Here is a 27,023-nt window from a genome sequence, read left to right on the forward strand (position 1 = left end):
CGCACATATTTTGTTCTCCTGAACAGAATGTAAGCTCCATGAAGGAAAGAACTCTATTTTTCACTTTATATCTTCAGTATCTAGCACAATACTTGGCACTTAACAAATATTTGCTGAATCAGAGGGAGTTTTGGAGACCTGAGAACTCTATATACTTTCCATGATTAAGAAATACAGCAGGACTCATCAAGTAAAGTGTCAGATTCAGTAAATTTTTTTATATAGAGTGCTTTCAAAGATCTTAGTGCCGTTTTAAGCTGTTGCAGTTTTGTTTGTTTTTACAGTCATTTATTATCCCCTCCCTTCCCACTGAACAATAAAAAAGAAATGGAAAACCCTCACAATAAATTTGCATAGTCTAATAACAAAAAAAAGGAATACATATACACTAGGTGAAATAGGTCATACCTATTTACAGGTTGTTCCCAAACATCTTAGTGCAATTTTATTAAGATTTAATAGCGAAACATAGAGAATGGAAAGATAATAGCTATAAAAACAAATAAATACCATTTAAAAATAAAATCCATATATTCCTGAAAAATTTTATGTAAAATATTTTTTAAGTAAATTAAAATTTTAACTTTTACAGTAGTCTACTACCTAAAACAATAATGAATTATCCTTCAAAGGATGAATTCTTTTGTATTAAGAATAATTTACTAATTATTTGTTTTGAAAGTTCATATTTTTGCATGTCATGAAGTGGGACAAATAGGCAAAAAGGTTTACTTTTAGTTAAAAGTTAAAAATTATGGTACACAGTGAGTTATAAAGGAAACAACTTTATGTTTTGTGTGATCTTGAGAGATTACTTTATAAATACCATTAAAAAAAACAACCTACAGCACACATTAGGGCAGGCTCTTCTGTATTGTTATCTCTTTTATCATAGTATATCTGAAGTTGTTCAGAAAATACTGATATAGGCTAAGGCAATCAACACTAGCCAAAAACATCAATATGAATTAGTTTGAATTTGTAAAATTAAGTACTCTGCACACAGTAGGCACTCAGCAATTGTACTGATTTTATATGAAGTCAACTTACTATCTTCATGAAAAGTAAAAATGTGCAAAAGGAAAAATCCAATGTAGATACAGAGATGTACATTCTTCCAACCTATCATAAGTGAATACAACATAAACGGCAGTATAAAAAACATGACCATTTTTGAAGAGGTTGGTCTTATCCCTCAAAGGTAGGTAATAAACAAAAACAAAAATCTGGGAAACAGAACAGTTTTCGTTTTAAACAAAATATTAAGCTGAAAGGTGAAGAAATCATAAAAACAGAACACTCAGAATAGGAGACACTCTGAAAACAAACAAAAATGTTCTCCCCTCATGCCCTTCCTTCAAACTGTAATCCATTAAAATGGGTCCTGTGGCTCTTGAGTATACCTCAGCCCCAACATCTGCTCCACTAGGTTCTCTCTTCCTGTCCAGTCCTACTTTTGAACAATGGCATGGAGGATTCTGAGTCAATCAGAGTGAAATGGGAGAGAAGCAACAGAAAAAAAATTCCAAGAAACTGCAAACATCACCACCACCACTGACTCATATTGATAGTGTACCATTTTCTCATTTATTTAGCAACATGTGTCAGAAACTGTGCTGGACACTAGGGATAAAGCATTAAAATACTCTCCAAGAGGCATACACAGAGGTTCAGAGAAACTGTGACTAATCCAGGGACAAACTGCTATTAAGGTAAAAGAGTACTCTAAGAAGAGGTACTTATTTCTCTGACCCCTACCTTTTTAAGGAAAGCATTTCTGGCCAGGATTTGTAATAGGCTTTCTCTTTCCCCTAGACAATTTCAACTCCCTATTTCTTACCCTCAGTTTAACGCCTACAGGGTTTCTCTGGGCATATTTAGGGAGAGAGAAGGAAAAAAATGAGACCATGTGTCCTCACAGTCTATCCTTATCCCAGGTTGTAAAAACAGCATTCTGATTTGTTTTTGGCCTAGAGAAACAGAAGAAAGAGTCTGGGATCTAATTTACTTTTGCCTTTTGGGAAATTCATAAAAAAAAAATGTTAATAATCAAAGTCCTAAGATTTACTTTCATTTTTAGCATGGAGTCTTCACCTAAGATAAAACCCTAGTGTTTTAGAAATAGGAGACACTTCTGTCTTTCTCTCTTATACTATGATTTTGTCATTACAAAAAAAAAAACGCAGTTCCACACCCATAAATTCTGAATTTCCTTTAACTGATCATAAACTATCATGCCATCTTTTCTGTGCCTTATTACCACTCACTTTCTTTTTCATCCTGTTACCACCAATTCCACTGCCTCTGAGTTCTTTCCCAGGTGACAGCTACCTCTTCTTGCCTTCCCTCTTGGTAACTTAGTGAATCAGCTCAACTTCATCACCCTCCAAGTCTAGATCCTTTGCTCTCCTTATCTAATTGCTTATCAGGATTTAACAAATCCCAACCTTTGATTACTCTCACCCTCTACCTCAAGATTCTCATTCTCCTGATGTTTGAAAGGAGGTAGAAAAAGTCATAAAGTCATACCAAAGATCTTGCCTCATACTCCACTGACAGAGCTGAGACTGCCCCTCTTCATCTCACATCACTACAACAAACCTTCCATATCCCTGCCTCTGATGATGCAGCAAATCCTTTCAGGCATCCCTTCTTGTCCTCATCATCTTCACTCTCTTTCTCAGCTCTAGTTTGTCCCTCACTCCTTCCCTGATTCCTAAAAACATACTCATTATCAACCCCATCCTTGAAAAATTCTCTCTCACTTTCACTCCACATACCTAATAGAGCCACAGTTCCCTCTTATTTCCATGATCAAATAGAAAATACTCTCTGACTTTTAAAGCCCTTCCCCTACCAGTCCCTTCCAGTATTTTCCTTTCTTCTCACATTTTACTACCTTCTTTGCGTACTCTATGATCCAGCAACAAGGGTCTCCTTGCTGTTTCTCACCTGGGCATGCTATCTCTCAACTGTGCCTTTTGACTAACTGTTCCCCATGCCTGGAATGCTCTCCATTCTTACTTCCACCTTCTGGCTTCCTCCAAGACTCAACTCAAATCCTTTTTTCTATAAGAAGCCTTTCCCTTATACCTTCCACTGCTTAAGACTTCCTTCGGGCATCACCTCCTTTTTACACTGTATCTATCTTGTCCGTTCACACTTATTTTTGTGTTACTTCCTTCATTAGAATGTAGAGGTAGGGACCATGGTTTTGCATTTCTTTATATTCCTAGAGTCTGGCACAGCACCTGGCACAAAGTAAGCACTAAATAAATGCTTGCTGATTCAGTGACTGAAGAGAATCAGTTCCTTGAAAAACAGAGAAAAACTGTAAGGAGCACATGGGAAGAAAGGCATCAGATCATCTATCTGACCAAACAAATAGCAACGTCTCTCGTGCTGGCCTGGGCAGCGTCTCCAGGGCTCACCCTCTTGCCTGATTGTGCTCCAGGCAGGTACTATTCTTTTGTCACCAACTCAAATCCCACCCAATAGGAAATCCTCGAGTGGCTGCTCCCTGCTCTGCTCCAACTCCAATTCTGAGTTTCTCAGGGCCTTAGTTCAAAATCTCAGCCCAGAAGCCTATTTTCAGGGATGGGTTGGGAGCCTATTGGGGTCTCATTAAAACTCTTGGGCTTAAGCCTCTTTGGCTCTCAGGTGAGACTCCTGAGAACCTTCTCAGCTCTCGTACACACATGTTCTCAGGGAATCTGCCTCTTTAAGTGACAGCAAACTCAAGAGATTCCATTTTGACTCATGAAACTTCCTCATGCCATTTCTTTGTGGCAGAGAGATGCCACTGGTTTTAAAAAAAAGTTCTTTTCTTTTCTTCCCCACATTTCAATTTATTTATTTATTTATTTTAGTTTTCAACATTCACTTCTACAAGATTTTGAGTTCTAAATCTTCTCCCCGTCTCTCCCCTCTCCCCACCCTAGGACAGGATGCATTCTGATTACCCCTCCTCCCAATCTGTCTTCCCTTCTACCACCCCCCCCATCTCTTATCACCTAGATTTCTACACCTCATCTTATTTCCCAGTTGCATGTAAAAATAATTCCCAACGTTCATTTGTTAAAACTTTGAGTTCCAAATTTCCTTTCTCTCTCCCCACCCACCCTCATTGAGAGGGCAAGCAATTCAACATAGCCTATACATGTGTAGTCTTGCAAAACACCTCCATAATAGTCCTGTGAAAAAGACTAACCTCTTGCTTGAGGTTTCAATTTCCTTCATTGTGAAAGACCAACTATATTTCCCTCCATCCTATCCCGCTTCCGCTTATTCTATTCTCTCCTTTAACCCTGTCCCTCCTCAAAAGTGTTTGCTTCTGATTATCCCCTCCCCCAATCTACCCTCCTTTCTATCACACTCCACTCCCTTCCCTTATTCCCTTCCCACGTTCTTTCCTGTAAGGTAGGGCAGATTTCCATCCATGTATGTTATTTCTTCCTTAAGTCAAATCTGATGAGAGTAAGGTTCACTCATTCTATCTCAAGTCCCCCCTCATCCCTTTCACTGAAAAAGCCTTTCCTTGCTTCTTTTATGTGAGATAATTTACCCCATTCTACCTCTCTCTTTCTCCTTCTCCCAGTACATTCCTCTCTCTCACCCTATAATTTTATTTTTTAGATGTCATCCCTTCATATTCCCTCCAACCACCCTAATAATGAATTACAATTATCATCCATGTAGAAATTTTTCAAGAGCACTATCTGTAAACCAAATGAAAATAAAATATTCCTTTTCCTCTACTAGTAAGCTTCCAGAAGCACTTGATAATAGGAAAGAGACAATAAAAGCATGACATCTACATCTCACTAAAGGGTCTGGAGTCAAACAACAGACTTGTATGCTACATTCCCATGCCTGCTCTATCTACTGGACTAGAATAGTCCTAATTAAAATTACATTAATTTTAAATATTAAGATGGTTTTATGATATTAAGATATGATCATTCACAAAAACTAGATTTTTATCTTAAAAAAAAAAACACAAATCTTAAAATCCTACTAAAAAAAGTATTTAGTTGTACTAATTTGAATTGGAACCTTACCTTAACCAATAAGCCAAACTTGTCAAACATCCAGATTTTTTTTCGTGCTACTTCTTCTGTAATACCATTCTCCATCATGGCCATAACAATGAGGTTTGCTATTCCAAGAGCAGCCTGATTAAAAAAATTTGAACTTCAAAAACCAAAGGAATATGTTCCTCAATCTTATTAATTTGCATAAAGAACTATTTTATTCTTTTAAATTAAGACCAATATTTATTAGGAATTACTGCTTTAAGAAATGATATAGGTTTCCCTTTCATAAATCTTCCCCTTTATAAATCTTACAAAAGTCAGTCTTCTATGAGATCCTATACATACACTTATGCATTATATGTATGGATGCCAAGAGGTATGTAGCTATCTATACAACGAAATAAATATTAATGTGTATATATCCACATATATTTATACCTACATATATCTGTACATTTTCCTATCCTGATAGGACACTGTGATATCTATATCTATATCTATACCTATATACATATATCTATATCTATATCTATATCTATATATATATATAGATAGATAGATAGATAGATAGATAGATAGATAGATAGATAGACAGATATGACCTTGAAGTAACAGAGACTATGGCATGAGAGAAGAAGATCTGTTGTTGCCTATGGGTTTAAATACTGAACTATCTCTTGTCTGATTATCAGCCTAGCTAAGTTCAGATACGCTCATCATCAGTTTGGATAAGAAGAGAATGAGCTTTTCAGTCACAGCAATTCTCAAAGACTATCAAGAAAACCAATTTCTTTTCTGTATCTTCTGTCCACATTACGCAAACATGATATGCAGTCTTACACAAATTTAATATCACGTTTCTCTTTTCATAGCTAAAAAGTTATTAAAAGAACTCACCTCTCCTGCACCAAGGAACAAGATAGTATGCTCTGAGATTGCTTTACCAAGAACTTTCTGTACAGAAAGAAGACCTGATAGTGCTACAGAGGCTGTCCCTACAAGAAACAAAAATGATTTAGCATGGAAGAGCACATTTTAAGGTTGTTTCTTTTTTAAAGAGTAGGAATCAAACCCAAATGATTTCTACCTTGAATATCATCGTTAAAGGTGCAATATTTTTCTCGATATTTTCTCAGGAACCTAAAAGCATTATGATTTCCAAAGTCTTCAAATTGAATAAGTGTGTTCTGGCCATATCTAAAATCAGAGCAAAACCCATACAGAGTTGAACGGTCACCTTTAAACAGCTTATACCCCAAGATTTTACAATATATCCCTCACAACAATTATTTCCTTTGTTGTTCCGTTGTTTCTGGTTGTGTTTGACTCTTTGTGACCCCAGATAACAGCTGGTTTGCCATATCCTCTATCAAACTGATACTTTTGTACCCACAATCTCATTAAAAAAAAACCCAAAAAACTAGGCATCATGATGGCCAAGAAGTCTCACTAATTCAACAAAGATCTACTAAAATACAGTATTTTGAAAGAACTTAGAGATAAATTGAAGACACTGTCTCCAAAAATCCTTCCTTTGAAGGACTTACACACTAATGCTGTACATGATAAGTAAATATGAAAAGTAATACAATACAGAGCACTGTATACCTAGAAGTATCTCTGAAAACAGCTGCACAAAAACCCTGAAGTTTGGGACAGTTACCTCCCCGCCTTGCCTCCCGAATGAGGGTGGGGAGGGAGGGAGAGAATTTGGAACTCAAAGTTTTAAAAACAAATCTTAAAAACTTGTTGTTTACATGTAACTGGGGAAAAATTAAATATTAAATAAATACAAAAAAAAAAACATTTTAAGAAAGGAATTGAGGTTGTTTGGCCTGAAGAACAAGAGTTATTTGATAAACTGTATTCAAGTATAAGAAGAATATCTGAAAATGTTGTGTGGTTGCTCCCCAAATTCTTGGAGGACAACAGGACATGGAACTTCAAAGAAATTCCAGCTAGAATTTTCTCAGCTCTCAGGTTGCCAAAACACTGGAATGTGCTGGCAAAAGTAATGAGAGCATTTCATGTTCATTATTTAAGAAGAAAATAAATATTTACTGGCTCCTGATATTCAGAACTGGTAAACTGTCAATTTGATCCAATATTTTTTTTTGTGGGAATGTTTCTAAATCAGAATTTGGAAACTGAAGCTTCAAACAGATAAACTCAGAGGGCAAGGGTAAGTAAAGTATAGAGATTACACATCCCTCACTTATCAGTAGACCTAATCAAGGAACAAAGAAGAACTGACAAGCCCTTTTAAAATGTAATCTCTTTCTACATTTCTGCATCAGAAACTGAGAATTTTTCTTTAAAAACAGACATCAAATTCCTTCAGTTGGTTAATGGAAAGGATCCTGGACTTGGAACCTGGAGAACTGTGTTCATATTCAGGTTTCTAGGTGTACTGTATGACACTGAGGAAGTCATTTAATAGCTCTGAGCTTCCATTTTATCTCTGAAAAACCAAATAATACTTTCACTATTTACCTCATAGGGTTCTTGTGAGCAAAGCACTTTGTAAACCTTCAAGTGCTATACAAATACAGTATGATTTCATAATGAGGCAACATTGAGCTCTGAACTTGGGGAGTCAGGAAAACTTGAATTTAAATCTCCCATTAGATACTTCCTAGCTGTGCTAATACTGGGCGAGTCACTTAGCCTCTCTCAGTCTCAGTTTCCAACTGTAAAACAAGGACGACAAGAGCACCTACTTTACACAGGTTTGTTGTGAGGATCAAATGAGTTAACATGTAATCCTTACAACACACTCTGCCCAACTTCAAGTGTTATATAAATGCTATTATCACCTTAAAAAGTTTTATTGCTATTCTTAGCACAAAAATTTAAATTTAACTTGTAATTGGAACCCCCCCTTTCATGCAAACTAGTAATTTTCTTTAATGCCTTCATATACTTGTAATTTCACTAAATACCTGTCAGTAATGGCTTCCATAAATTCATCAATCAGGTCATCATAACGCTGGGAGCGATCTCTTTTTTGATATAAGCCCATATAAAATGGATCTTTTAAAAGTGACTATAAAAAAAACAGACAGTATAAAAATAATCTTATTTGCATAATTTCTATGTAAAAATGTAGTATGAAATGAATTAACAAGAAACTAAGATTATTGCCTGCTATTTTTCCTAAAACCTCTTTAGTAGCTTTAGACTTCATTTTATCATACTGGATATAATATGTTTACTTTTGGCCACAAAACCTGCAGCGAAACCAAATTCAATCAGTAATTCAGAGCCAAAAATATATAACGCCTTGAAAACTTCTGTCTTTCTTATTCATCAATTAGGGAAAAAATACAAGAGAAATAATTTCCATAACAAAAACTGGAAGACAAATCAGAGGGTGAAAAATGTTAAACTCACTGGATTGTCAGTTCCCACGTCAATACACACAGGGAGGCACTTATCTGGTCGTATTCCAGCACAAGCTGTGTATAAACAAAGCTTTCCTACTGGAATGCCCATTCCATAGACACCCAGATCTCCAAGACCCAATATTCTCTCTCCGTCAGTTACCACAACAGCCTTAATTACAAAAAGATACACAGTAAAAGTTACATCAAAATATTAGAGGTTAAAATGGCATTTTCACAGGATTTACTTTTTATTGTATTTTTAACTATTACTTTGTCATTCAAATCATTTACTTTAAAAACTTTAAAAGAGAATAACCTAAAAAGCACACTCGACATTCTAGAAGCACTCCTTGGTAAAAAGCATGTTAAAAGGTAATGAATCAAAGCGAATCGCTCTCTGCTAAAAGTTCTTTTAAATACAAAGGTCTTCTCCCTGTAACCCTTGAATTTAAACATACAGGCAAAAGGATGTGGTAAAGGAACAAAACCTTAAGTGTCACATAAACAATGCATGCGTGAGGTGGATTCCTAAAAGCTCCTGAGCTAAGGACAAAGGTAAAAGGCTCAGCTCGCACCGTGAGTTTCATTCTCTAAGTATTTATTGCCACAGTTAGAACTCATAAAATTCTTCCCAAAATAGTTGTTTTAGTGAGGCATTCAAGCATAAAAATGTAAAAACAAAAGCACCTACAGGTAAAGGTTCTAAAATTGTATTTGATGAAGAAAAAAAAAAGAGGCAGCTTAGTACAACGGAAATGGGAATGGATTTGGAATCCAAAGATTTGCGTTTAGAGTTCTAGCTCTACCTCTATAAACTATTTCCTCAAATTTTAAAAGGGGGATACTACTACTATTACTACTACTACTACTATTACGTACCACACGCTGTTGTAGTAAAACATGGAGGAAAATGTTTCCTAATGCGTTTGTCCAAACAGGAAATCGATCTAGGCTAGAGCTTTTAAAGAATCAGAAAATCCAGCAATTACCCTTACACACACAGAATAAAATCATGAAGCCCCAAATAAAGCTTCTTAGTATTTTAAATATGAAGAGACTAAAGTCTAAAAGAAGCTGGGGGCAGGCAGAGGTCAGTACTGTCACTCTCCTCTCTTTCTCTTAGTCAGCTGATCTTTTCATCAGTGATTCCTAAAGAGAAAGGACATTTATACAATACCATGATATCCTCATTAAAAAAGCACTATGACATAGAAGTGCAAAATAAACTCTGGCAACAATGAAAAATGTTGGTGTCTATGTACATAGGTAACTTAAAGGGAAAGACAACATTGTGAAAGGGAGAGTTGTGCCATTAGTACCTTAACATCATTCTCTGGCCAGTTATCCACAATTGATCTAATATGGCCTCTGTCTGAGATTGAAATAAATAATCCCCTGCAACAGAACAAAAACACTTTTGCACTTTACAATAGTTTGTTTTCTTTTGTGTTATGAAGTCCCTCCCTCCCAACTATTAGTAAATTAGACTACTTCATGTAGTTTGTTGAGAAAAGTCAAGTCCCTGCATATTTCCAAATTGATCTAATTATGTCACACTGATAAAACTGCTCACTGAACAACTGTCAGGGGACTTACTATATTTAAATGCAGTCATTGTTTTATGTAGGATAAGGCTACCATACTCAAATAAGCTAAAAACTATCAAAATGATATAAAAGTCAATCATGAATATGAAAAAGTATTCAACTATAAAAATTTCTATGAAGTAAATCAATATAAAAACTTTATTAAAGCTTGAAAGAGGAGCAAGCAGAGAGAGAAGAAAATATATAAAATGCCTTTACAGAATATATGGATTTTATAGGAGACCATGGTTTAAGTGCAAAGTCATACAAAATACAATATTCTTATCCAGAGTAAAAGGAAGTTTAATCATTTGGAAAAAATTCCTCCTTCCCCCACCAAATTGGATTTTACAGGATATAGTCAAACACAAATCAAATAACTGGAATCCACTTTTGGTATGATTTCCAGTCTTGGGGCAACTCATCCTGACACTTAATGTTGCTGTTCCAACTCTGAATCTAACCTGGACCAAATAACCATTTGCCAATCAACAAATATCTATTGAACATCTAATAGGGCAAAAAGTACTGTGCTAGGTACAGCAGAGGATAAAAATATGTTAAGTCATGGTACCACCTGCAAAGCTTACAATTTACCAAAGAAATAAGACATGACAAGGTAATGAATACAAAGCATGAGTGGCATAGACAAAAAGTGTCACAATGTCTTGGAGTTAGAAGGGACTTTACAAGTCATCTAGTACAATTCAAATCTGACTAGGAAAATAATCAACAACCTCCAAAACAATGGAGGGGAAACAAATTATCTGGGGTAACACATTCCCCTATTGGGTAGCTATGGTTGTTGGAAAGTTTTCTTTAACTCTCTCCCTTTGCCAGTTGGTACCCTCTCATCTAGACGTATCATTTCCTAGGTTCTTTCTCCAGATCTCATGATTCCCCCCTTTTACTGCTTTCCTCTTTCCCTGCCTAAATCCTGGATCCAGGTTGAGATTGGGAATAAGCTGCTCTCTTCCTTTCTGTATAATTTAATGAAAAATTTGGCGTTCTTGTTTGTATGGTTTTGCTTGGTCTTTACCAAGGTCTGTCATGAGAGACACAATATGACTGTTCAGATATTTGAAGACTATTATGGAAAAGGTTCATCTCCCTTAATAAGGCATGACCCTTCAGCCAACAAAAAGAGATGTCCTGGAGTAGACTCAAATTCTGTCGTCTCCACATATACAGGACTCTATATCCACATGGATAAATATACATAAGCTTGGGTTAGGTTCTTAATGTACATGAAGAATCAGAAGGCAGGTAAACCTTGGGATACTCCTTTCGGGGTGGGTATAGACACAGATCATTAGTCCTCCCAATCTCTCCCCTTCTTCTGGGATCAGAGTCCCTGACTTCTCTTCAGTAGAAGAAAAGCTGAATGCCCTCCTCTCAGACCCACTTTCATGTACCAAAGAAACTCCCTCCTTTGCCCTCCTCTCACATATAATCCTGTCTCTAACCCTGCAGAGGCTCCATTATAGGCAAGAAGCCACACACAGGACCCCTCAGAATACCTTTCCCCACCTTTCACACACACAAATCTCCTCCTCCCCCACATATACACATTCTTCCACGTCTCTAGCTTTCAGGTCCTTTATCCCACCCTCCCACATAAACACCTATCAGAGAAGAAACAGATCAATGAAAGCTAGAGAAGTTTTTAGGAAGAATACGCTAAGTTAGGCATTGAAGTGTTGAGGTCAGCTAGGTAGAGAGGTGTGGGGAGGGCATTTCAGGTATGAGAAAGACAATGAGCAGTCAGAGAGTAAATAATGACCAAGGGATAGTTAGGAGACAATAAGGTCACCAGTCTGGATGAAGTAAAAAATTCATGTGGAATAGCAGGCAGAAAAGCTAAAACAATAGGTTTGGGATGAGTTATGGAGAGCAGTAAAAGGGAAGGACACAATCAAAGCAGTCTTTTTAGAACGACAATGGATAGTGGTATGTAAAATGGACTAGAAGGCGAGTCTAATGGGAAGAGAAGAAATCAGGAGGCTACATTTCATTATATATAGCTTTTGAGAGAGATAGAGAAAGAGAGAAAGAGAGAGGGAGAGAAGGAGGAAGAGGATCGTGGAAGATGTATAGGAAGATTTTTGTTTAGCTCTATTAGCTGAACAAAAAGCATTAGCACATAATGAAATGATAAGAGAAAAAACCAATAGAACTCAGTAATACATGAGTCTGTATGTGCTCAAAGTACTTAGAACTAGAAAAACCACTATCTAGTTACCTACATGCAAAATGCAGCTTTACCAGTTTATCTTATGAAAGGGGGAAAATGGGCAGAAAAATATAAAGTTAGAAGAGAACTGAGGAAAATCTCTTAAATTAGTCAGCAGGTAGTCATGGCCAGATTGGCAAGTATAGTTTTAATGAAAAGTAGAATGTATCTCTACCAGAATTCAGAAAAGAGTTCCCAATGAGGCATCCTAGTACAGTCAAAAGAATAACAGATCGAGAATCAGAAGACCTGTTTTCATCCTGGCTCCAACACTAAACTTCTCTGAACCTAAATTTCCTCATCTGTAAAATAACAATTAAAACATAATTTGCTTACACAGAATGCTTTATAAACTATAAGGAACTAGACAAGTATTAGTCATTATTACTTGGTATTGTGCTCATGGTTTTGTTGAACATGAAATAGATGAAATTCATGTAATATTTTAGAGGCAATAGGAATGCAGCAATGATGACTTCTGTCAAACAGAAGCTGGCATGGTATTTTTCCTATCACTTTCACTTAAGCTATTGTAACATAGAAAATGGATGGGAGACAAGAAATCAGCGGCGTCAGACACAGGAAAGAACTGCAGATTCAAAAGAGTATACTACAGTGTCTTTTCTACAAACCATATAAATTAGAATTAGCCTTACTTTGGTCTCCGAAAGATGTGTCCGTACTGTGAACAGGCTAGACCCACTGTTGGGGTATATACTATTGGCATTAATCTTTCAATATCATCTTGAAGAATCCTATAAAATAACTTTTCATTTCTTTCTTGGACTCCCATTATGTAGATATATCTGAAAACAAGCATGGTAAATAAACAAGTTTAGAGAGAATTTACTGCTCATGTTAATATATTAACCTTCCAAAAAGATACAAAAATATAGCTCTGCATATTACCACTTGGTTAATAATATGGAAAGTATTACTTTTTAAAGCAATAGGATCATAAAAATCAGTTTCTGACTATAAGTTCAGAAAAATAAAACAAAGTAAAATTTTCATTCAACTCAATGAATAAACATTAACCAATAAAAGTATAATCTACTTATGTACTTAAATACAGAACAAGACAAATTATGAAAGAGAACTAAAATATTTATAGGTTCTAGGAAAGCAAACAGTATATAAAATAGAACTGACTAAAAACAGATTACTATAAAGCTCTTCCTATAGCTCCCTTTGATCAGTTCTGGGCAATAGAAAATAGACAGAGAAGGTAACAGACAAAACCAAAGTATTACTATCACAATATCTCTTAAAAGCAAGTTAAATCATCAAAGGAGCTAGGATTAAAACCAAGTATCACCTACCCAGCAAAACTGAGTATAATACTTCAGGGGAAAAAAATGGTCATTCCCTGAAAGAGAGGACTTTCAACCATTCTTAATGAAAAGACCAGAGCTGAATAGAGAATCTGACTGTCAAACACAAGAATCAAGAGAAGCATGAAAACATAAACGGGAAAGAGAAATCCTAAGGGATTTATTTTACTTGAACTGTTTACATTCCTACATGGAAAGATAATATTTGTAACTCTGGTGACTTTTCTCAGTATTTGGGTAGTTCAAGGGATAATATACATATACACAAAGGACACAGGGTGAGTTGAATAGGAAGGGATGATATCTAAAAAAATAAAATTAAGGGGTAAAAGAGGAATATATTGGGAGGAGAAAGGGAGAAATGGAATGTGGCAAATTATCTCTCATAAGAGGCAAGAAAAAGTTTTTTCAGTGGAAGGGAAAAGGGGGAAGGTGAGAGGGGAAAAAGTGAAGCTTACTCTCATCACATTTGGCTTAAGGAGGGAATAACATGCACGCTCAATTTAGTATGAAACTCTATCTTACACTACAGGAAAGTAGGGGAGAAAGGGATAAGTGGGGTGTGGGGGGATGACAGAATGGAGGGCAAATGGGAGGAGGGAGTAATTAGAAGTAAACACTTTTAGGGAGGGACAAGATCAAAACAGAGAATAATATAAATGGGGGGCAGGACAGGATGGAGGGAAATATACTTACTCTTTCACAACATGACTATTATGGAAGTCTTTTGTAAAACTACACATGTATAGCCTATATTGAATTGCTTGCCTTCTCAGTGGGGATGGGTGGGAAGGGAGGAAAGGAGAAAAGTTGGAACTCAACGTTTTAGGAACGAATGTTGAGAACTGTTTTTTGCATGCAACTGGGAAATAAGAAATACAGGTAGTGGGGCACAGAAATCTACCTTGCCCTACAAGAAAAGAGAGAAGGGAAGGGAGGGGGAGCAACAGAATGGAGGGCAGATCAGGGGAAGGGGTAATCAGAATGCATGGTGTCTTGGGGTGGGTGGAGGGGAGAGATGGGGAGAAAATTTGGAACTCAAAATCTTGTGGAAATGAATGTTGAAAACTAAAAATAAATTTTTTGAAAAGTAAGTTAAATCTAGTTACATACTTAGTAAGTGACAGAGATAGGATATGAACTTAGGCCTTTTCTAATTAAACCTATTACTCTTTCCTTTATACCATATACTGCTTCTCTGAGGCAAATAAAGTATAGTCAGAATAGGGAGAGTAATTTGGTAAAGGGCTTGAAATCTATGCCATGTAAGAAAAAAATACAGGAAAGAGATGCATAGAACACAGAAAGATGACATGAGGGAGGCCACAGTAACTACTTTCAAATATATTAAGGTCAGTGATATGGAAGGGGGATTAGATTTATTTTTGTAGTTTTGGAGGTCAGAAAGGCAGAACTAAAATAAATGAAAGCAGATTTTGACCATTAAAATAAAGAATTTTCAAATAATTATCTAGATACAAAGGGATATTGTAGAGGAAATTTCTGTTCTGGGTGGGAAGTAAGACTACACGACAATGATCAGTCTAGGAATCAGAATTTTTCCTAATTCTAATATTCTATAATTCTACTAAACCTACTACAAATCTCAAAAGCTTTTCCCACAATAATTTACAATGATAAATACAAATGAAATAAGGTTATTCAAATAAAAGAAAATAAATTTTAGTAAAAAGTCAAAGCGTTGGTTATACCACAATAATAAAACAAGTCTACACCTTACAAACTGAAACCAATACCCCCCAAAATTAACAAAAAACAAGTTTCGGACAAACTCTTACTTTTCCAAAGGATCACTTATTCTTTTTATGTTTCTATGGAATCGTAAAGCTTGAATATCCTGCGTTTCTATTTTGGGAGGTAAAAGTCCCTGAAGTCCAAGCATTTGTCGTTCTCGCAATGTAAATGCCATTCCCTAAAAAAGGAAAGGGCAAAATATTATTTATTTAAAAAATTAACCCACATTCATAAGCAAATTTCAGAATTATTAATTATTTGACTTTGAATTATCTAAAAGCTTTTCCCTCTATTCATCTCTATTCTTGGCTTTTTTCAAACCCACCTAAAATCTTATCTCTACAGGAAGCCTTTCCTGTTCTCTTTAATTCTAGTGTCTTCGTTCTGTTGTTTATTTCCTAGTTATCCTGTATATAGCTTGTTTACCTGTAGTTGTTTGCATGTGGACTCCTGCACAGAACTGCAGGCTCCTGAAGGATAGGAACTAACTTTTGCCTTTTTTTGTACCCTTAGCACTTAGCACACTGCCCCATACACAGCAGGGTCTGAGTAAATGTTTACTGACTAACCCTTTGCTTCTCTTTTCCCTCACTATTAGCATCTCATGGGTGAGGAAGTGAAACTTGAACACAGTCAATTTTACTAGCACTGATTAGCTTTATTAAAAGGCTAGAAGGCTAAAATTAAGTTTTAGGAATATTTGTGGAATTCACTTATTAATACCTTTTCCTATTAATATTACTATAGATAAAAAGTTGGGATTGGGTACTTTTACTACATATTTATCATGAGGATTCCAGTAATATATCAAATATTACATTTGTGACCTAACCTAATTATTAAAGATAATTTTATATAACTGTCATATAACATATAGTGATTAGCACAAAATCTTGGGTTTTTGTAGATTACTAGGAAAAATGTTCACCTATTACTAATTAGTAAAGTTAGAAAATTTCATTAAAACCTGATAGGCAGCTAATTTCTTTCTAGAAAACACAAGCAGAAAATAAGTCCTACTAGTCTTTCATGAGATGCTCTATAACTAAAATAAATCTCCTTTATCTTATGAGCTCCAAAGGTTGGGAGTTTCATGACTTTTAACATAGTGACAACCCCTCCTTTTTTCTTTTACCCCCAAACTGGCTTGAGAGATGGCCACTTGTCAAGTATGCTGTGGAGGGGACTATTTTGCAGGTATGATGGATTAGATTAAATGTCTACTGAGATCGCATCCAACTCTGAGAATCTATGAAGATGGTAATAAAAAATAAATTAGGTTTTCATGTCAGGATAAAGTGAGGAGGGTTGTCTCCAGATAACTGGCATATCTCTTAATTAGAAAGTCATATATTTTTAGATATGTTAAAAGACAAAAAAACTAACATGAATTATTTTGTCTTTATCTCCTACTTAAGCCAAGTTAAAATGCCAATTTGGAATGAGTTTTTCAATTCTGTTTACAAATATCTCAATGTCAGTTTCCTAATATAAGAACTTCACTGATGGATATTTATGGATATTATTTGCAACATATGAAAGAAGATTAGACTTACACGATACTTTACTATAAAATGCAACTTAAAATTTTATTATTAAAAAGAGTCACTGCTAATTAAATTAACTCAAATTTTATTTGGCAAAAAACTGTAAAGTTCACAAAAAGCATGCCAGTTGGGAATAGGGTCCTTTCCAATCTCAAAGTAATCGCTTCTAAAATAGAAAGAAGAAAAGAGTTAATAAGAGAAGATCCTCTTCTTAGACCCACCTACTTCTCTCTGTTGAGACAAAACTCTGTTTTAATAACTACCTATCAAATGAGCAGTTATATCTACTTTGGATTTTGTTTCAAGTTGGAAATAGGTAAATAAAAGGGACACCTCATTAAGTTCATTTCCCTCACTGCTCTCTAAGAGAAGTTCTGAAAGTAATATTACAGGTGAGGTTACCTACACAGCTCTAGTTACCTTTGCAATTAAGCATTCCAATGTTGACTCAGAATCCAGAAAGCTGTGAGAAGCTGACTTTTCTAATTAAGAATCATATGTCCTTTCAGAGTGATGTTATGCATTTTATATGAAGTCTTCCTAGTAAAGCGTATTAACTACCTACCTATAAATGATCTGTCTCTTAGCCCAACCCAATGTATATTCAAAATACCTTACTTTCATCAGATACAGAACTACTGCCAGAAAACTCTATCATTAAAAATGCGGCCAGAATTCCAAAGGACTCAAGAAAGAAGTGATATTGTTCAAATAGAGACTGAATCATACTATTATTTTCTCTTTCTTTCTAAGTCTTCTTGCACAAAATGACTAATATGTGTTTTACATGACTGCACATTATATAACCTTTATCAGCTTGTTTACTGTCTGAAATGGCGGGGGAGAGGAGGGAAGGAGGGATAAAATTTAGAACCAAAAGAATTTTTAAAAAACCCAGAAATGCTAAAAATAGTGTGTTAAACTAATATACAAGAGAGAAAATAAATAGTAGTATTAATGTTACTAACTTTATTTGTTCTTGGATTCAACATTAATGGCTTGCCTTTTTCTTTGGTGTGTACACTTCGACATGCCAGTGTACAAGGAGAGGCAACTACTCTTAATCTGGAAAACATCTTTTCTTTCACCTGAAGAAAAAACAATGAAAAAAAATTAGGATGAAAACACTGTACGGTCAAATATACATCAAACTAAATTTTAGTTTTCAAAAGCATATTCAGAAAGCTTTAATGCATATACAAAATTCATTTTTCAATTTTTAGCAAATAGCTTTGTGATATGAAAAAAGAAGTGAAACCTGAGAAAAGAGTACAGATTCTTACTTTTATTATGTTAACTCTTAATTGTCTTCTTTATAGATTAGTGTAGCTTGCTAACTTTGGGTATTTTTTATGGTAAGATTTTAATCTCAGACTTGTTACTCCTCCCTATTCCTAGAAAACTTCTGGAATACCATCTTGACTCAAAATACAGAAAAATTAATTTCAATTGTTAGCTCAAGCCAAACAAAATTGGAAAGGTAAATTCATTTCAAATCCAAACACAATTTTTGGATTATTCAGTTTTATGGTATCTCTACCTCCTACATAGGAAAATAAGATGGACTGAGCCAAGATGGTGGAGAAGGACTAACCTGCTCTAGCTCTCTCCCCAAAACTCATAAATACCTGTAAAAAATGACCCTAAACAAATTCTAGAGCAGCAGAGGCCACAAAATGACAGAGCAAAACAGATTTCCAGCCCAAGATAGCCTGGTAGGAAAAGTCTATCACATTGGGGCACAGAGAGGGTTCAACCCAGTCTTGGCTGGCCTCAGGACACTGCCTAGACAGGACTGGAGTAGGTTTCAGGGCACTGCATGCCGGAGCAGCAGCTGCGGTTCCCAGATTTCTCAATCCACAAACTCCAAAGACAGCTTCAAAGGTCAGTAACAAAGCTCTTTCACCTGGGTAAGAGGGGAGCGAGGTCTGGCCCCAGCCCCAGTCCCAGCCCAAGGGGCTTTAAGAATGAATGTTAAAAATTGTTTTAGCATGCAACTGGAAATTAAGATATACAGGTAAGGAAGTATAGAAATCTATTTTGCCCTACAAGGAAAGGGACATGGAAGAAGGGTGAGTAAAAGAAGGGAGGATATACTGGAGCAAAAGGTGGATGCTGTCCTGGAGTGGGGGTTGGGGAGAGATGGGGAGAAAACTTTGAATTCAAATGTTTGTGGAAGTGAATGTTGAGAACTGAAAAAGAAATGATATATATAAAAAAGAAAATGAGATGGACTACAAAATGAAAATACTGATACTGAAATCTCAGATTTGTCTCAAATGAGAATTTTGATGTTTATATAATATAGCTAAACCTCTAGCAACAGTGACAATGTAGTACAAGAATATCACATCCTTCCATAAAGTGCTTCATAATTTTTGTCACAGTTTTGCCTGGATACCATGTGATCACACAAACATTAAATGATGTCAATTTAAAAACCAGAACCATGTTTATGCAGGGCATTTTTTCATGCTAATGTTTTTTTTTTTTTGAAATCTCATCAGTCTGATAATAGCAAAATTAAAGCCCTTTCACATATATTGCCTCATAGGGTACTCACAATAATCCTGTAAAGAAGGTAGGACATATGTCAGGATCCAAGGAGATAATGTAGATAATGTACTTAGCATAATTTACATCTACTTTACAGATGAGAGAAGTCAACAACCGTTTATTAATTGCCAGGCACTAGTAATACAAAAACAAGCAAAAAGAAAAGTCCTGACTTCAAGGAGCTTTCATCCTAATGGAAAAAGACAACACTTTAATAAAAGGAAACTGAAAACTTGGGAAAGTGAACATACTAACATGGGAAGCATAGTGGAGAAAGAAATCAAGAGTTTTAAGAATGGAGCTGGAGGGCTATAAAAACGTGCATGCCCTTTGACCCAGCAATACACTTCTAGGGCTGTATCCCAAAGAGATCACAAAAATGGGAAAAGGACCTACACATACAAAAATATTTATAGCAGCTCTTTTTGAGATGGCCAAGAATTAGAAAGTGAGGGCATGACCATCTGAGGGAATGGCTGAATGAGTGGTATATGAATGAGGACTTCAGAAAACGACTGAAAAGACTCATATGAAAGGCTACTGAGTGAAGTGAGAAGAACCAGAGCATGTACTTGGTAACTGCCACACTGTTCAGCGACCTTGACAGACTTCTCTCTTCTCAGCAATGCCTGGACCTAAAACATCTCCCAAAGACTCATGATGGAAAATGCCATCCACCTCCCACAGAAAGAAACAGGGAGTCTGAATGCAGACAGAAGCATTCTATTTGTTCTCGGTTTTAGTTCTGTTGTTTTTTTTTCTTTCTCATGGTTCCTCCCATTCATTCTAATTCTTCTATACAACATGACTAATGTGAAAATTTGTTTACTAAGAAGGTATATGTAGAGCCTACATCAGATTGCATGCCATCTTGGGGAGGAGGAAAGGGAGGGAGGCGGAGAAAATTTAAAACTTATGGTAGTGAATGCTGAAAACTAAAAATAAATTTCTTAAAAAAGTGAAGTTGGAGAGAAAGATGTGAACATGGCTGACTTGAGTACTTCCTTAAAATAGGGATTCGGAGAGGAACTAGCTAATAAAAGAAAAGGGCTGTAAGGAAAGAGAAGTTAAATAACTTATCAAAAGGCAAATAAGTGACCCAATAAAAAGCTAAAACTCAGGTCCTTTTGATCTCTAGTTTGAATAATATCTGTATTTAGTTTTTTGAATGTTAAGCTTCAAGCCAGCTTTTACATTCACCTTTCACACTCATCAAGATGCTTCCTGATCTTTCTTTACTTTTTTTCTTTTTTAAAATTTTTAAATTTAATTTAATTTTATTTATTTAACTTTTAACATTCATTTTCACAAAATTTTGGGTTCCAAATTTTCTCCCCATTTGTCCCCTCCCCCCACCCCAAAACACCAAGCATTCTAATTGCCCCTATCACCAATCTGCCCTCTCTTCTATCATCCTTCCCTTCCCTTGTCCCCATCTTCTCTTTTGTCCTGTAGGGCCAGATAACTTTCTATACCCCTTTACCTGTATTTCTTATTTCCTAGTAGCAAGAACAGTACTCGACAGTTGTTCCTAAAACTTTGAGTTCCAACTTCTCTTCATCCCTCCCTCCCCACCCATTCCCTTTGGAAGGCAAGCAATTCAATATAGGCCATATCTGTGTAGTTTTGCAAATGACTTCCATAATAGTCATTTTGTGTAAGACTAACTATATTTCCCTCCATCCTATTCTGCCCCCCATTGCTTCTATTCTCTCTTTTGATCCTGTCCCTCCCCAAGAGTGTTGACTTCAAATTGCTCCCTCCTCCCATTGCCCTCCCTTCCATCATCCCCCCCACCCTGCTTATCCCCTTCTCCCCCACTTTCCTGTATTGTAAGATAGGTTTGCATACTAAAATGAGTGTGCATTTTATTCCTTCCTTTAGTGGAATGTGATGAGAGTAAACTTCATGTTTTTCTCTCACCTCCCTTCTTTTTCCCTCCAATAAAAAGTCTTTTGCTTGCCTTTTTTATGAGAGTTTGCCCCATTCCATTTCTCCCTTTCTCCTCCCAATATATTTCTCTCTTACCCCTTAATTTCATTTTTTTCAAGATATGATCCCATCCTATTCAATTCTCTCTGTGCTGTATGTGTGTGTGTGTGTGTGTGTGTGTGTGTGTGTGCTTGTGTGTGTAATCCTACCCACTACCCAGATACTGAAAAGTTTCAAGAGTTACAAATATTGTCTTTCCATGTAGGAATGTAAACAGTTCAACTTTACTAAGTCCCTTATGACTTCTCTTTGCTGTTTACCTTTTCATGCTTCTCTTCATTCTTGTGTTTGAAAATCAAATTTTCTTTTCAGCTCTGGTCTTTTCATCAAGAATGCTTGAAAGTCCTCTATTTCATTGAAAGACCAATTTTTCCCCTGAAGCATTATACTCAGTTTTGTTGGGTAGGTGATTCTTGGTTTTAGTCCTAGTTCCTTTGATTTCTGGAATATCATATTCCACGCCCTTCGATCCCTTAATGTAGAAGCTGCTAGATCTTGTGTTATCCTGATTGTATTTCCACAATACTTGAATTGTTTCTTTCTAGCTGCTTGCAATATTTTCTCCTTGACCAGGGAACTCTGGGATTTGGCCACAATGTTCCTAGGAGTTTCTCTTTTTGGATCTCTTTCAGGAGGTGATCTGTGGATTCCTTGAATACTTATTTTGCCCTCTGGTTCTAGAATCTCAGGGCAGTTTTCCTTGATCATTTCATGAAAGATGATGTCTAGGCTCTTTTTTTGATCATGGCTTTCAGGTAGTCCCATAATTTTTAAATTGTCTCTCCTGGATCTATTTTCCAGGTCAGTTGTTTTTCCCATGAGATATTTCACATTATCTTCCATTTTTTCATTCTTGTGGTTTTGTTTTGTGATTTCTTGGTTTCTCATAAAGTCATTGGCCTCCATCTGTTCCATTCTAATTTTGAAAGAACTATTTTCTTCAGTGAGCTTTTGAACCTCCTTTTCCATTTGGCTAATTCTGCTTTTGAAAGCATGCTTCTCCTCATTGGCTTTTTGAAGCTCTTTTGCCAATTGAGTTAGCCTATTTTTAAAGGTGTTATTTTCTTCAGCATTTTTTTGGGTCTCCTTTAGCAAGGTGTTGACCTGCTTTTCATGCTTTTCTTGCATGTCTCTCATTTGTCTTCCCAGTTTTTCCTCCACCTCTCTAACTTGATTTTCAAAATCCTTTTTGAGCTCTTCCATGGCCTGAGCCCATTGGATGGGCTGGGATACAGAAGCCTTGATTTCTACATCTTTCCCTGATGGTAAGCATTGTTTTTCCTCATCAGAAAGGAAGGGAGGAAATATCTGTTCACCAAGAAAGTAACCTTCTATAGTCTTATTTTTTTTCCCCTTTTCTGGGCATTTTCCCAGCCAGTGACTTGACTTCTGAGTGTCCTCTCCACACCCACCACGCCTCCAGATCCACCCAGCCAGCACCTGGGGTCTGAGATTCAAATGCTGCTTCCCAGACTTAGGGCTTCGGCGGGGGTGGGGCTGCTATTCAGTGTGAGATTAAGTTCAGGTGCTCAGGTGGGGGCAGGGCCACCTCACGGGGTTCAGTTCCCTCAGGGGGTTTATGCAGAGACCTTCAGCAATGGATCCAAGCTCCTGCCTGCTTTGGGAGCCCTTGTCTGCTGCCGCCTCCACTGCTGCCTCCCAAGGGGGCCTGAGTTACGGAGACACCCCACTCCCCTCCTGGCGAGCCAAAAAGACTCTCTCACTGACCTTTGGGACCTGTGGGTGGAGGGACCCGCGCGGCCCGCTGGAGATCCTGTCCCTGATGCCTGCTCGGATCTGCTCTTCTCAGTGCCGTGCGGCCAAGGCAGGGCTGGGCTCTGCTCCAGGTCCAGTTCGCGACGGACCTTTCGCATCAGGTTTTCAGGTCTCTCTGGAATAGAAATCTCATCCGCTCCATTGTTCTGTGGCTTCTGCTGCTCCAGAATTTGTTGGGAGTTCTTCTTTACAGGAAATTTATGGGCTATGGGTTTGGAGCTAGCATATGTATCTTTCTACTCCGCCATCTTGGCTCCTCCCCCTCTTTCTTTACTTTCTAGCATCAGAGTGGTATCATCTGTGTATCAGAGATTGCTGATATTTCTCCCAGCAATCTTAATTATGGCTTTTGATTATCCAGCATGGCATTTCACATAATGTGCTCTGCATATAAGTTAAATAAATACAGCCTTGTTGTACTCCTTTTCCCATCTTAAACCAATCAGTTGTTCCATGTTCAATTCTAACTTGCTACTTGACTTGCATACAGGTTCCTCAGGAGACAAGTAAGATAATCTGATACTTCTATCTCTTTGAGGACTTGCCACATATTGTTGTGATCCATACTATCAAAAACTTTAGTGTAGTGTAGTCAATGAAGCAGAAGATGTTTTTCTGGAACTCCCTTGCTTTCCTCATAATCCAGTGAATGTTAGCAATTTGTCTCTAGTTACTCTGCCTCTTTGAAAAACCAGCCTGCTCTTCTGGTAATTCTCAGTTCACATAATGCTTAAGCCTTGCCTATAGAATCTTAAGCATAACCTTGCTGATGTGTGAACTGAATGCAGTAATGTGAACATTCTTTAGCACTGCCCTTTTTTAGGACTGGGATGTAAATTGATCTTTTCCAATCCAGAGGCCACTGCTGAGTTTTCCAAATTTGCCGGCATATGGAGCGCAACATTTTAACAGCTTCATCTTTCAGAACTTTAAACAGCTCAGTGGGAATTCCATCACTTCAACTAGTTTAATTCTTAGCAATGCTTCCTAAGGCCCATTTGACTTCATTCTCCAGCATGTCTGGCTTTTTATCAGTAACCAATCACACCATCATGGTTATCAGTGATGTTAAGATGTACTGTATATTCTTGCCTCCTCTTCTTAATCTCTTCTACATCTATTAAGTTCATACCATTTTTATTTTTAATCATGCCCATTTTTGCATGAAACATTCCCTTAATATCTCCAATTTTCTTGAAAAGCTGTATCTTTCCTATTCTTTTGTTGTGACATGGGAAGATGAGCCTCTCAGAGTGGAAGATATCCAACACATGACTGGGGAAGCGTGGAGGACAACTATAAGTAACTCCAGAAAGAGTGAAGTGGTTGGGCCAAAGTCAATAGGAAGCTTAGGTGTGGATGCATCTGGTGATGAAAGGAAAGTTTGATACTATGAAGATCAATATTGCATAGTAACCTGGAATGTAAGATCTATGAACCAAGGTAAGCTGGATATGGTAAAACAGAAGACAGAAAGATTAAACATCAACATCTTTGGTGTCAGTGAACTTAAAATAGATGGGAATTCACGAATTTTAATTCAGGTGATCTTTATATATACTACTTCCCTTAGAAGAAATGGAGTAGCCCTCAGACTCAATAAAAAGGTGAAAAAAGAGGTACTGGAGTATAATCTCAAAAATGACAGAATGATATCTGTTCAAATTCAAGGGAAACTGTTCAGCATCACAGTAATACAAGTCTATGCTCCAACCACTGATGCTGAACAGGTCAAAGTTAATCAGTTCTATGAAGACTTATATCTTCTAGAAATAACACCAAAATAATATATCACACAGATCATAGGGACTGGAATGCCAAAGTAGGAAATGAAAAGATAATGGGGATAACAGATAAATTTAGTCTTGGAGTACAAAATGAAGCAAGGCAGAGTCTAATAAGTGTTTTGACAAGACAACTCACTACTTACAGCAAACTCTCTTTTCAATAACCCAAAAAGTGACTCTACACATGGACATCACTAGATGGTCAATATAGAAATCAGCCAAAAGTGAAGAAGCTCAAGTGTATAGTAAGTTAAAACAAGACCTTGAGCTGACTGTGGCTCAGTCATGGAGTTCTCATTGTAAAATTCAGACTTAAATTGAAGAAAGCAGGGAAAACCATCAGACCATATAGGAATGACCTAAATAATATTCCTTATGAATATGAAGTGGAAGTAATGAACAGATTTAAGTGATTTGATCTGGTAGATAGAGTGCCTGAAGAACTAAGGACAGAAGTTCAAAATACTGCACAGGAGACAGCAATAAAAAACATCCCGAAGAAGAAGACTATCACCTTAGATAAGGCCCTTGTCACCTCTCATCTGGATTATTGTAACAGCTTTCTAATTGGACTCTTGGCTTCCAGTCATTCTCCACTCCCATCCATCTATATAGATGCCAAAATAATCTTACTAAAGCATATGTCTAACCATGTTGCTCTTCTGATCAAAGATCTTTTAGGGCTCCCTACTGCTATTAGGACAGAACAAACTCTTCAGCTTGGCACTTAAGAACCCTTTTCAAACTGGCTCTTTTCTACACTTTCGGGTTTATTTCATATCCCCTCTACCCACTCTCTACATTCTAGCCAGAGGGCAGGTGGGTGGGGTAGAAGACAGAATGCTAGGCCTGGAATCAGGAAGACCTTGAAGACCTGAATTCAAAACTGAATTCAAGACCTGATTTTATATTTCTATTTTGGTATTTAACTGGGGTCTTTTAATTAGTTTTCTACATTGCTTGCTTTTAGTTCTCTGCCCATTCACTGAACTGTTCTCTCTTTTACTGATGAAAGTGTATATAAGATTTCCTCGATGGCCTCCTTTGGCTGCATCCTAAAAGATGTTTGCATGTTGCCTCACTGCTGACATCTTTGATGAAATTATCATTTGTTTAAATCTAATCCCCAATTAATTTTAATTGTTTTTTCCAGTGGCCCTTTGTTAAACATACTTTTTCTTGCATTATAATCTGTAAAAGATGTTTAATATTCCTTTGTGAGGTTTTTGTGAGGGTTTCATACCCTAAATACACAGTCAATTTTTGTGAAGGTGCCATACACAGCTGAAAAATAGATATGTTTCCTTTCTAGTGGTACTCAATAATCTCCACAAGGTCAATCATATCTAACTTTTCTAAAATTGTATTTAGTCCTTCATTTAGGTAGGTTATTTTTTTATTAGTTATCTAAGTTGGACAGAGGTAAATTGAGGTTCTCAACTACTATAGTCTTGTCTGTTTTTAACAACTCACTTAACTTTTCCTATAAATATTTAGATGCTATGGCATTTGATGCATATATTTTTAATAGACATTAATTTACTGTGCCTTTCATCAAAATATAGTTTTCCTGTTTAATCTCTTTTAATCATCTCTTTTTGCTGCTGCTTTTTCTGAGATCCTGATTGCTTTGCTGTTCAGCTGTTTTCAGCTGTGTCTGACTCTTTGTGACCCATTTGGGGTTTTCATGGCAAAGATACTGGAGTGGTTCGCCATTTCCTTCTCCAGCTCATTTTACAGATAAGGAGACTGAGGCAAACAGGATGAAGTGACTTGCCCAGGGTCACACAACCCTGATTGCTACTCCTACCCTTTTGACTTCTTTGCTCAAGCCTCTCACTTCTAATAAAATGGATTCTTATGCTTCCAGCATTTCTTAAACAACTTTTAAAGACTTCAGAACTGTGATGAATGCAATGAGAAACCACAAGTCCAAAAGAATGAAGATGAAACACACCACTCTCCTCCTCACATAGAAAAGATGAACTTAAAGAGACTTATTTTCAGACATGGCCAATATGGGAATGTGTTTTGC

General features: G+C 36.6%; 1 protein-coding gene across 2 annotated transcripts in view; it reads right to left on the reverse strand.

The window, feature by feature from the left end:
- The window catches only part of ME2 (malic enzyme 2), an 81,386-nt gene that overhangs the window by 42,777 nt on the left and 11,586 nt on the right, over nucleotides 1–27,023 (reverse strand). The window contains exons 2-10 of one of the 2 annotated variants that reach the window (XM_072606023.1): nucleotides 17,846–17,965; nucleotides 15,375–15,508; nucleotides 12,898–13,047; nucleotides 9,742–9,817; nucleotides 8,430–8,591; nucleotides 7,979–8,082; nucleotides 6,124–6,233; nucleotides 5,934–6,031; nucleotides 5,061–5,174 (exon numbers count right to left, since the gene is read on the reverse strand). In XM_072606023.1, coding sequence (XP_072462124.1) covers nucleotides 5,061–5,174; nucleotides 5,934–6,031; nucleotides 6,124–6,233; nucleotides 7,979–8,082; nucleotides 8,430–8,591; nucleotides 9,742–9,817; nucleotides 12,898–13,047; nucleotides 15,375–15,508; nucleotides 17,846–17,953 — 1,056 coding nt within the window. In that variant the 5' untranslated portion in view covers nucleotides 17,954–17,965. The remainder of the gene's footprint in view (nucleotides 1–5,060; nucleotides 5,175–5,933; nucleotides 6,032–6,123; nucleotides 6,234–7,978; nucleotides 8,083–8,429; nucleotides 8,592–9,741; nucleotides 9,818–12,897; nucleotides 13,048–15,374; nucleotides 15,509–17,845; nucleotides 17,966–27,023) is intronic. The other variant, XM_072606024.1, reaches the window with a different exon arrangement.

Source organism: Notamacropus eugenii, chromosome 4 (genome assembly GCF_028372415.1).
Source record: "Notamacropus eugenii isolate mMacEug1 chromosome 4, mMacEug1.pri_v2, whole genome shotgun sequence".
NCBI classification, from domain to species: Eukaryota; Metazoa; Chordata; class Mammalia; order Diprotodontia; family Macropodidae; genus Notamacropus; species Notamacropus eugenii.